The sequence below is a fragment of the Bactrocera latifrons genome, unplaced genomic scaffold (genome assembly GCF_001853355.1).
Source record: "Bactrocera latifrons isolate USDA-ARS-PBARC rearing strain unplaced genomic scaffold, ASM185335v1 scaffold_133, whole genome shotgun sequence".
Taxonomy (NCBI): domain Eukaryota; kingdom Metazoa; phylum Arthropoda; class Insecta; order Diptera; family Tephritidae; genus Bactrocera; species Bactrocera latifrons.
The window spans coordinates 42,677-55,074 of NW_017534775.1; the positions used below are offsets into that span (position 1 = coordinate 42,677).

A 12,398-nucleotide genomic window follows, 5' to 3' on the forward strand; every position below is an offset into this window, starting at 1 on the left:
AATATAATTTTTTTAATTTAATTTCAATTAGTCATAAGCTTTTGATTTTTATTATTTTTATATAATGGAATTCTGCATTTGAAACGTAAAAACTGGGATTAAATAAGTTTGCATATTGTGCAGTGTGCTTACCAAAACCAATTGCATGATCGCCACCGATCGTCAGGAACTGATCGTTCTCCTGCAACAGCTGCTGCACTTTGCGGATCAGCGCCTTGTTGCAGCCCATAAATTCACCATAATTTTTAATTTTACTATATTCCGGTGCCTCCGTTGGTATGGGATCCACATCGAATTGCAGATCGCCATAGTCGTGTACCTCTAGTTGGCCTGTGATGATGAACCAATTAAAGTAATAAACACACTCGGCCACAAACACATTTTCTTGTACAACTGCTTACCGCAGGACACCTGTTCGAGTAGCGGCACTAGCCCATGCTCGCGCAGTAGTGCAGGCGCTTTTTCCACACCGCCCTTACCCTGGCCCTTCGAGAAGGGCACACCAATAATGCCCAGACGCGCTTTCGCATCGCCCTCGGCGTTGCTGGCGCCGCTACTGTAACGGCAGCGTGGATGCTTCAATTGGCACGTGACGAGGGTGGCACAACGTTTCCACATGACGCTGCGCGCTTTCACTTACAAAGTCTAATAATGCGAAAAAACTTAAGGAATTGAGGGCACACGACACGGTACTACGTTTCACTTTCGCTTTTGTGCGACCCGAACTGCTGTCCAAAGACGGCGCGTACTCGAGGAAAAGTTGGAAATTCGTGTTGAATTTTTAGTTTCTGCCACTTTTTTCTACTTGAAAAGTGAAAAATACCACTGATACCGAGACAAACGCATTCAAATCTGTTTACAATAAATAGATTAGCGACACTTGCGGGCAAGAACTTAAGCGAACGCGCTTATTTCTGGCATTACAAAATCTTTTTTCTTCTTTTGCGCTTTTATTTATTTTAGATTATTGGCTTTTTGTACACAAACAATGTTATTATTGACGATAGTGAGCAAAATGGCAAGACAACAAAATTGAGTGTTGCTGGCTGCAATAATCCGAAACTGCCGATTAGTGCGACAAACAGTACGCGAATGGCGAGACTTACAAGTACCGCGTGTCGTAGAATCTGTCAAAGCGAAGCTGCTACTCGAAAGACAGTTATCATAACGCAAGTGAAGCGCTGAAGATAACGCTCGAGCACGAGAGCGCAGATAACCTTTGAACGCAAATCTAATGTCCGACGAATGGAACAGCTAGGATGCTTTTGTGCTGATAAACATACATACATACATACATACAAGTACAAACATGTTAGTATAGGTGTCCGTGTCTTTCATACCAGGAAATGTCAGATTATAAACTAAGTATTGAATATGTGTGAATACATGTAAGTATATTTGTTTCTAAATAAACGCTACAAGGGGAGTGTTTCGGGAGTTTACCTCACTTAGCAAGAATTTGTAACCTTACTTATTATTTTGTATTTTTTATATAAACTTTCTAAAAATAATTTCAAATATTTTGTTTTTCTCCGCAATTATTTGCTTTACTTCGCCTCATTTGCTCCTAAGCAGCACATGGTATACCTAAACCACATACAAACACACACAAGCGCAAATCGTCTTCGGGAATTTAAGAAACAACATTTATGTTGTCATCTCAGCGAGTATTTTATTTAAATTTCATTAAAAATAATTGTAAAACTTCCCAATTTTTGAACGCAGTTTTATCGCTGACTAAAATGGTCTCTCTCTAAAAAGTTTTTATTTATTCGGAAAAAAGACAAAAACGTTATCTCCGGTTGCATCGAAGCTTAATAGCCTTCACAAATAAAGCAGTTTCCATACGAAGAAGATATCGCATCAAACCTTCAACGATTGAGCAACACTAAATATCTTTAAAAAAGTAATGCCTTTTTATGGGGTAGTCGAAAAAGTCTTTTCGTATTTCTAATCAAATCTTATTTTTTATATTTATAATAATAACAAAATACGAAAAGACTTTTTCGACTAGACAATATATATTTTTTTTAACCCTTTCCTTTCACTTGCTAAATTTTTTGCGAAATTAATTACAGTTATTTATCCATTTATAAATACATATGCGTAAATTTTATTAAAATATTTTAAATAAAAAATAATAATTAAATTACAAGCTGCAGCATATTGGGTTGGATAAAATTCCCCACGCTGTCTCTTATACACATCTAGATGTGTATAAGAGACAGCACATACACATATGTATGTATATAAATTTTTAATATTAACGTTTTTAAACTCTAAAGCGCATCTGGCTTCTTTCGAAGCAAATAAATCTTTTTTGTGAGTGTGTATGATTATTTATGTATATATATTTATAAATTATTCATATGGATTTATATTTTCGCTTTTGTTATTAAATCTGCCTTTTTTCTTAGTGTATTGCACAGTTTTGGTGTTCAACACGCGCTACGCATGGAGATATAATATAAATTATATTAATTGTGTATAAAAATTTTTTTTTAAATATTTCATTAGTACCATAAAAAGCTTCAAAGAAAACTTCATGAAAAAATATACAACTTTTGTGGAATGTTCACTGCTTCACTGGAAATATGATTAGAATGATTACTAAAGAAAATTATAAAGTTACACCATAACTGCAAATGGAAATTTTACTTATTTTTAATTAGTTAAAATTTTTAATGTTTTTTTTTTTTTACAAAAGATTTTAAAATACAAAAAAGAGTTGGACAATTTTATAAAATATCATATCAATTGAAACTTCTTAAAAGTTTTCAATCTGCTAAATTTAAAAAAAAAACACATTAAACGTAGTGGTTTGTTAAAAAATAATATTTTTAATGCATTTTGTATGAGAAAAAGTTAAAGTTATTTAAAAAAAATCATTAAACGTAGCTTTTTGTTAAATAATAATATTTTTAATGAATTTTGTACGCGAAAAAGTTGAGGTTGATTTTAAAATATCAAATATGTATATATTTTTATCTAATTTCAATTTCAAGCAGCTGAATTTATAAAGAAAAAACAAAAATATGTATAAAAATTAAATAATATAGCTTTCCAGTTAAAAATATCAAAACAATCTTTTTTTTTACTTTTGCTAATTGTTAATGTTTATATGCATATATATTTTCTTTCATTTTAGCTGCCAAACAAAAAAACAATTTCAACTTTACAGAAACAAAACTAAAAAAAAAAGGATTCCATAAGTTCTCCTTATTTTGTTACTTAACTTCATTAACTGTTAATAAAACTTTTGCGCGTGTAAAAGTCGTTAGCATTCACAATATTTAACATTTTCAATTCAATTTATTTTAAAGACTTCAAAGCAAGTTTGGCAAATGAGTAACTAAATTTTGAAAAAAACTTTAGCGTGCATGCATAAAATTTCGTTAATTGTCAATTGCTTCATTTATTTATACATTACAATGGATACTATAATTTACCGTCAGTCTTTTTTGGTAAATGTTTTGTTTTTATTATTATTTTATACAATGAATGCAGCTACAATTTTTCAAATATGAAAGCACAAGCAGGTTCAAATTTTTTAAAATATTTTAATTTAAAATTTAAACAGCTGAATTAGTTACGTTGACAAAGCTGTTTTTTTTTTTTTTTATAAAAATTTCAATGTTAACTTTTCGTTGAGATTCGGTTGCAGAGGTTGGCAGTTAGAACAATTGATATTTACTTATTTTTCTTTTACATATGTATTTGTTTGTTGTATATTTTTGCACAATTTTACTTACTAGTTACAGTGTTAGAATAATATCATTAGAAATACTGGGTAGTCGAAAAAGTCGTTTCAAATTTCTAATCAAACTTCAACTTATTTTTTTTTTTTTTTTTTTTATAATGACCACTTTCGCCATTTTTCCGCAAGAAACAGTGTAAATCGAAATTTCCAGAATGGAGCAAGCGAAACATTGTTGTGCTACACGAACTGATACAGCATCGTCTCCGTAAACCTCTATTGACAAAATACGAAAAGACTTTTTCGACTACCCAATATTAACATTTAAAAATTAATTAATTATAAAATATTAGAAAACACTTGTTTCATTTGAAGAATTATTGAAATTAGTTGTTTTTAAGATTATTGTATTTTGGTAAAATACATTAGTACATTTTATTCATTAAATTTTCTGTGCGAAAATATTTCAAATATTTGCAAATATTAGCTACGTTTAAAATGTAAATATAAAATCTAAGTTATAATTTAGCATTTAAATCAGAGTTAGTACGTACTTTGTCTTAAATTAAGTTGCCAATGTGGTTTTCTTTGTCTTTCCTGCTTGCACTAATTGCTATCAGCATGTTGTTGTTGTGGTTGTTTTCGTTATTTTCTTTATTAATCACAGTTTATTTTCGTTTATCCAACATGACAACGTCTTCACCGCTATCCTCGTTAAAGTCATTCCGAAAATCGTCGTCCTCGTCATCGCTGTGCGCCATTTCGAGTCCCTCGACGTCATAGTAAGGTTTTATGGACATGCTCTCTGCGGAAACGAAAGAAAAACATTTAGAATCAAACATTACAAAGAACCTTTAACTAAAGTATAATTTTTTTTGTTAGAAACTCACTTTTGATGGGTGAGCGGAACAGCTCCGTTTCGCCATCATCTCCATCATCCTCGAACAGTTCTTTTCCCTTTTGCGGTAGTAACGAGAAACTGTAATAGCGTTTGTCGGCGCGATGGCGACGAGCCAACAAGAATTGCACGCACAAGAAGCAGAGAATCATGGTCACAATAATAATGATACTGGCGAACAAGATGAACACCCAACGTGGCATGCCCCACACATGTTCGTCGACATTCAGACGGAAAATGACACCGCGCACTGCGCCACCTTCTACATGCACCGCGCGTTCAGTGCTCACATGACGCGGCGCCTCCACCTTCAGTGTTATCTCGCCCAGCGGCACTCCGCTTATGCTATAGGCGCCCAAACTGTCCGTGAAATTGCGCAGATAGTTGCGCGTGTGTGGCGCTACGATCGAAACCTTTGCATGCTTCACAGGGTGATTAATGGTGTCCAGAACGAAGCCGGAGATGGTCGCTGTCTGCGTGTTAAGTGCAGTTGCGCTGCCCGCATTGTCGCCGCCCAAGCGATGCACCTCGCTCACACCGGTAAGCAGCGTAAAAGCGTTCAATTTCACCACGCCCAAGTTGTTGACCTGTTGAGGTGTGATTAATACACGTTTCACTTCGGACTCATAGTGAGGAGCACTAATTTCTAAAGCGTATTCACCAGGCGGCAGAATGATTTGGAAACGTGCCGCATTGCGTGTAACATTGTAGACGTGGTGATGATCGATGAGACGCACAAAAGCGTTGCGTAACGGCTCGCCTTTGTCGTTGTGAACCAGACCTTCTACGCCGGTTTCGATGAGGCGTAGGAAGTTCTTGATTCTGCCGATATTTTTGCGCCAAATGCCGGCGATTTCCGATTGGACGGGCATACGACAGCAGGAGAGCCCCAAACTGAAGAGAGGTATGTTGTACATTTTGTAGAGAAGATTTGTAAGTCGGTCCGTTGTGGCCTGATGCAGGGAACGTGTGCTGGTGAGCGAGCATTGATGTGGCGGTGTGCTGAACTCGCTGTCTTTAATGGAATGTGCGAGCTTCTCGATGATTGGTTCACCTTTGGGGTAACTGGTGTATGGAGACAAAGGGTAGTTATCATTTTGTACGAACCTGGTTTAATCTGAAAAGGCTTACGTTAAATCCGAACTGCCAGCAGTAAAGGTTAACACCAGATCGAAGCGTTCGCTATCTAGAAATTGCAAAAGTAAATCGCGTTTCTTCTCCATTTCAGGACTGAGCAAACGATCGGCTAGCTCATTACCCAGTTCGGGATCACAGAGCGAGTTACTGTAAAGAGAGAGTCAGGGAGAATTAGATAGAATGTATCTGTCTAATCTAAGTCAGTTGCCATACTCACTTTCTGTTGTACATATTGAAGATTACATCAAAGTTATCAGTTAACGGTAACAAGTATAGCACGCTCTTTTCGAGCAAGTTCAAGATGCTGGTGTCGCGTATTTTGTAGCCCTCACGTATGTGCCGTGCTATATTCATAGTGATTTCACGACCCAGCGGCGAGGTGGTGTCGAAGAAAGAACTCAGAATGAGAATTTTATATTTTGTCTCCTCAGGCTCACCGATCTGCAAGCGTTATTTATAAATTAAGTAAACAAAAAACCGTTAAAATGCAATACTTACGTCGGCTGTCAGCTTAATAGAGTTATAGTAGATACCGAATTCGTTCTCTGCATAGCCAAAGGACGCAATCTGACCACTGCGCGTTTCGAACTCAGCTAAACGTTGTCGAATCTCTGGATTGCTGTGATAGCGCGTCTTCACCACATTCTCAATCACACGGAAATCATTGGCCGAAGACCAATGCTGTGGATCGTCGCGCATCAAGATCACATCCAGGCGCATCTCACGTGTGTTTTCTGGTACTTCGACTTCCTCGCGATATGGCGCAAAACTGTGCGATAGAGAAAGATGCAATTCATGCGCTCTAGTACTAACCCTATTCTACTCACCCATCTGCGATTATTGTAATGTTATGTCTGCCTGGCAAGGCCAGCTTCCAGTAATCGCCATTGATACCACTGAAACCGGCATGTTTGGCCCCATCTAGTCGGACTGCCGCACCCGCTATAGCCGAGCCGATAGAGCTGCGGACCGTACCATGTACGGCGTAGTGTACTTGCTCGATAAATTTCAGCAGTGGCTCACGGTTGTCGTGCCAATAATTTACCAACTCCTCGGCCATTGGAAACTTGTCGCAGCCCAACTCGAGTGTCAGTTCCAATACGCCGGCGCGTATATAATTCCAATCCTGCATGCCGCCCGTCACACTATACCACTGGGCGCCATTCACAATGCCATTAGGAAAGTATTCGTGTTTGAAAAGGGGACATGGGTTGCCGAGATGCATTGTGGGATGAGCCTGGAAAGCAATCAATTATTAAAAAATGAAAAGAGCTTCGAAAACAGGGATGAACTCCGCTGTTTACACACACCTCCGCGTACACCGAAGCCAAATGTTTAAATAACTCGTTATCCTCCGTCGGATTAAGCTTTCGACCCATTGTGGCTGCTATCCGTAGGCGTGCGATTGGATCGTTGAAATCGTTTTCGTTGTCATCGAATGGATAATTGGCCACCAATGAGCCACCATGTAGATTTGCCGACAATACAAACGGTAGCGAAAGCGTCCAATTCATTACTGCAGCCACCTCCGGTTCGGTCACCGCATTATACTTGTCTGTGCCGTATTGATCGGGGAAGTTACGGTTCAAATCGATATTATTCGCATTACCTCGCCCGTTGCCACTTGATTTATCACCCTCGTGTGATATTTCATAGCCATCGGGATTCATGCTGTAGAGGAAGTGCATTCGTGTAGTGTTTACCAACTTCGAGATGCGCCCATCGACACCATAGCGTTCGCACATATACTTTGTGAGCAGTAATAACATCTCTTTGCCCACCACTTCATTACCATGCATATTGGCGACATATTTAAACTCCGGTACGCCGGCTATATGTTGACCCGGTGTGACGAATAGCTCCATAACCCAGAGATCACGTTGCTGCACACTCTTACCGATTGAATAAAGACGGGTTATGCTAGGGTATGACGCGGCAATGTTACGTAAATATCTAGAGGGAGTAATGAAATTGACAAACTTGTTTATAGGAAGCTTTCAGAAAAACCAAGCAGTTGCTTTATGGATCAAAATTGAATTACTCAGCTGTTAGGTTACTAAAAGTGGATTATAAAATTGATCTTTCATAATCGTCTGCAACTCAATATTGAAAGTTTTGGTGCCACAAGTGAAAGCTTCGTTGACCTATCTTACACAAGTCATAAATCACGCAAAATAATCGCTGTTAGTAAAAAGTTCATGCGTCTGTGATACGAACTCTTAACCTGTGTTGCCGCTTATAATATCATGAACGATATGATGCTTGTGAAACAAAAGCTTTAAGCTTCATAAAAGTTTATTAAACTTTTTCATAAGTATGAGGTATTCAAGTTGATGATAAAAATAAGGATCCTTTATGATTTCTACCTTAAAGCTCAAAAGGACTAGTACACGTATGAACGTAAAGGTCTGCAGAAACAGTAGAAAGAATACCGTACTTACCAAAATGTCAAAGCTTTTAAAAGCTTATTCATATAGTTATTTACATTAAATTGGAACAAAATACCTATAAATACCTATTAGCATTAGCAATATGATGTCGTGATTCAGTTTCGTTTAAGCAAAGATCTGATGGAGTTTTGAAATTATTAACTAAAAGCTTTATATAAATATATTAAACTTTCTAACGATCCCAGCTGTTTCGCTTGTAAGATTTATGTGCCTTTCAACCGTTTGGGTTCAAAAGTTTAGAAATAAATATTTTTTAATACAAACTTTTCCATTTCCGTAAAGTTGTGATGCTCAAATTTGGTTGGCGTCAGGAAATCGTCGTCATTCGCAGGCGCTTTGGACCGTTCCACTTTCACTTTGCGGAAATCACCTAAAAGAGATTAGTAGAACAAATGTAGATGATGAAGAAGAAAGTAAAAAAAGAAAGAAGTAAAGTAAATAATGTTATGATGCTCGGTTTGACAGAATATGATTGTGTATGAGAGATGTGTAAATAGAAAAGTTTGTTAATATAAGTAGAAGACTATAGTGTATGTATAATGTGTATAAATGGTTGCTAAAAAATAAAAATGAAAATTATAAAAAAAATAATAGCATGCATGATTTCGTCGCAGTATACATACATTATTAATGTAGAAGAATATCACTGAATAATTATGCAATTATATTATTTTAATTAGAAAAAAAATTTATAATTTTTGCGCAAAAAAAACGAAAGACTATTACTACTAAGCAGTGGCTTTTGGTGATGTGATGTGATGGTGCTTAGGTGGTGAATTCGCAAAAAGGCGTTGAATAATGCAATATTTTGTTGTAAAATAAACTCAGCTCATACTATATGCCTTTAAATAAAAGAAATCGTCCAGCTTTGCTGGATCCAGCTGCCGTCAATTATATTTATTTAATGTTAAAACTTATATGAGATTTATTTGTGCATAGTAGTAGAGTTGCCGTTATTTATTGATATTTGGCTTGATATTTAATCACGTCTTTGTGAATATTCTAATTAAAATCACTTATTTTAGGTATTTTTGAAACTATTTTTCTTTTTAACAAGTTATTATATTTATAATAGTGGATCATTTTAATACATATGATATATATTTCCGTCTATTCTCGACATTTGTATATTTAATAAATGGTAACCCGTTTGGGTAAAGTCTGGTTGGTTAGTACTTTAGCAATGAATAAATCAATAATTTCTGCATAATAAATGACCTTATAATATAACTAATATAAAATCTAGATTTATTACATACATTTTAAAAAAATATGAGTTAGCTTAGCTTTTGTGAAGAAAGTAGAACTTGAAAATCATTTTGGAAAGCTAAGTGAAAGCTCGAAAACCAAAATTTTTTTAAAAGCACAAAGCTCTGCAATAACGTATTCGGTGACTGATGGTGTTCCATCATACAGAACCAAATTGAATCGCCGCTTAATGAGCGGTATTTTTTAATTTAATTAAAACAGCAATGCCCAGCAATTAAAATATTAACGGTATGTTATATACTTGGAACTATATTTATAAATTATACCAACTTCAAGCAACCAGTTCGGTTCAGTTTGGCATAAATAACACGGCAGACATTGCTTTAGTGTTACAAGAAGCTACATTTCACTGACTTATTTTTAAAATTATCAAAGTTTACATTGATTGAATTGGTTGTATGGTACATTAACTGTTAAAAAATCGTTTTTCCAATGTACAGCTCAAAGTTGAAAGCTTCAGCAAGCAGTTACTTAAGTATGTATTTTTCTTCTAAAAAAAATTATTTTTTTCTTAAACAAATTTCTAAAAAAAACTATAATCATTGCAGCTAAAATATGAAAGCATAGAAAGTTGTATTGCATTTGAAAGCTTTCAAAAGCTCGTTGGCTTTTGTGAACATTTCAAAATCGTTAAATTGTCACTAAAAATCGCACTAGCCGATATACATACATATGTAGTAAATGAAACGAAAGCTCCTGCCGACGCAAGAAAGCTCAAAGCTTACAGACGCTGTGGCAATAGTTCAGCAGACAAAATATCACAAGTAAATTTTGCCCCCTTATCCAACTGACCTACGAAATTTATATTGAAAGCTGTTGCATATTTGTGCCATTAGACAAATCTCAAGTGAATTTTTAATTTTGCTTTAATGTGTACTTAATCATATATGTAGTATAATTGTTTGTATATGAACTCGTATTTATAAGCGATAATTTGTTATTAATAAAATATGTATATTTTATGTAGTGCATAATAAATAATCGGACACGAAACAGGTTTTCATATTTTATTTATTCCTCACATACACACATTGATAATAACAATAACAGTGATTAAATATACATACATTTAATATAAGTACGTGGGTTTATTTTTAATTATTTTGTATTTATTTCGTTTAATTTTTTATTTTATATTATAATAAATGAAATTTCCTTTATCGTATGCCAATTCAATATACATAACGACATATATGTATGTATATGATTTTATACGCGTATTTACTATTTAAATAAATTGTATATAATGAGCTATGAAATGTTTAACGCGTAATATTAGATAAGGAAAATCATACAAGGACACTGTGCAATGAGTTTGGTTCATTGATGTGGAAAGTTAATTGCATATGAGATTAATGTAAATGTTTGAAAATGAAAGTTCAGTACCATGACACTATTTGGAGAGTACTGTGCGCGTGAATGTGTGGATGAATATGGTAGTGCAGAGGTGCTTCTACATGTGTCGTAAGGTTATTGTGAAAGTTTGGATGAGTGATGAAAGCTTAGGCGAAAGTTTGCATAGAGAGCTTTCACAAAATACATGCGTGAAAAAATTTATGAAAAAATGCGAGTAGTTGTTAGCGCTAGTACAGAGTTTGTAAGTAATGAGTGTGATGAATGTGCGTTGAAGTGAGATTGTATGCAAAACAAAAGCTCGCGCAAAAGCTTTAAACAGATTAAACTTAAACATTTTGTACTTTTCAGTTACATTGGTGAAAATACGCTAGCTACAGTTGCATAGCAACGCTCGTTTCCACTTAAAGAGTTATATAGTTTGTTTTAAAGCAGCTTTCGCAAACTTTTGCAGTACATTTTTGCTCTCACATGCGCTAATAAATCGCAGTATTAAAAGTAGTTATGAAATGTGTGTAAAGTAACAAGAATAGTGTGAACCGAACAATGGAAACTTGTGTTAACCACAACTGAGCGTTTGTAATGCAGCTGAGGGACACTCGCTTTAATGTCTAAAGAAATATTGGCCGTAAAAACCGCTTATACCATCGTAATTCGTCTCGAGCGGCGACAGTGTGAAGTCGAGGCGCAACGCTTCGCTATTCTCGTTGGTCACGTGCACCTGTTTCGGCTCACTGGGCTGATAGCTGCAGCAACAAAAGCGACGGAGCACACAAAGCGTCGATAGAAAAAAGAGAAACGAAACATAAAAAGTAAGCATTAAAAGTTTTGCATAAAGTTATCATATTTTCGCCGCACCGACACACACAAGCTATGCTATTTTTCAAACATTCCAAACCACATACCCCAACTCTTTCTTTGCTTCGTCCACCACTTACCCAAATGCCAATGCTTGCACATTGTATAAGCCGGGTGTGAGCAGACGCCAGTATTCGCCGCGTTTCGTGGTGCGTATCGGCTTATCCTCCAGCCCGGAGACCACAATGCTTGCATCATTGATTGGATAACCACTAGCGTCCGTAACCAGACCTTTAACGCCGACATGGGCCAGTTTCAGTAACTGCAGTAGACTATGCTTGTTGCGCGCCCATTCGGCGGGTAGCGTGGCGGCAGTTGGAAATTTGCAACACGACAATTCAATGGTCAATTCGAAGCAGTTTGTGTAGGCGTAATTGAAATCTTGCATGCCACCGTTCAATTCATACCAGTGAGCGCCATTTGTTATGCCATCGGTGAAGGTGTCATTGCAGCTATGACCCTGTCGCATGATCGGATGATTGTTGGCATAGGTGTGAGCCATTAGCTTAAATACGCGATCGTCCGGTGTGAGACTCTCTTCGCAGCATTCATGATGGGCGCTAATGATGCAAACAGACATACATATATGTATATGATTTTTAGAGCGAATTTCAGAGGAGATAAGAAACGTATGTGGCTGAGAAACACTCTCACAAAACTCGAACCAGTAAAAAATATATAAGGCAAGTAAAAAATAAAAATATAAATAGAAAAACAAATATAAAAAAACATATAA

At 35.9% G+C, this 12,398-nt stretch overlaps 2 protein-coding genes across 4 annotated transcripts in view; both read right to left on the reverse strand.

Moving 5' to 3' along the window:
• The window catches only part of LOC108965076 (arginase-1), a gene marked incomplete in the record, with an annotated part of 32,666 nt that extends 31,565 nt beyond the window's left edge, over window positions 1-1,101 (reverse strand). Inside the window, 2 exon segments of the mRNA XM_018927255.1 lie at window positions 133-330; window positions 402-1,101. Coding sequence (XP_018782800.1) covers window positions 133-330; window positions 402-618 — 415 coding nt within the window.
• Window positions 1,102-3,972: 2,871 nt separating this feature from the next.
• LOC108965091 (carboxypeptidase D) overlaps window positions 3,973-12,398 on the reverse strand; it is a 28,490-nt gene continuing 20,064 nt past the window's right edge. For all 3 annotated transcript variants that reach the window (XM_018927277.1, XM_018927279.1, XM_018927278.1), the window contains 10 exons: window positions 11,743-12,222; window positions 11,450-11,550; window positions 8,447-8,552; window positions 7,043-7,685; window positions 6,560-6,969; window positions 6,231-6,501; window positions 5,950-6,173; window positions 5,727-5,879; window positions 4,588-5,660; window positions 3,973-4,502 (listed from right to left, as the gene is read on the reverse strand). In XM_018927277.1, the coding sequence (XP_018782822.1) occupies window positions 4,366-4,502; window positions 4,588-5,660; window positions 5,727-5,879; window positions 5,950-6,173; window positions 6,231-6,501; window positions 6,560-6,969; window positions 7,043-7,685; window positions 8,447-8,552; window positions 11,450-11,550; window positions 11,743-12,222 (3,598 nt within the window). In that variant the 3' untranslated portion in view covers window positions 3,973-4,365. The remainder of the gene's footprint in view (window positions 4,503-4,587; window positions 5,661-5,726; window positions 5,880-5,949; window positions 6,174-6,230; window positions 6,502-6,559; window positions 6,970-7,042; window positions 7,686-8,446; window positions 8,553-11,449; window positions 11,551-11,742; window positions 12,223-12,398) is intronic.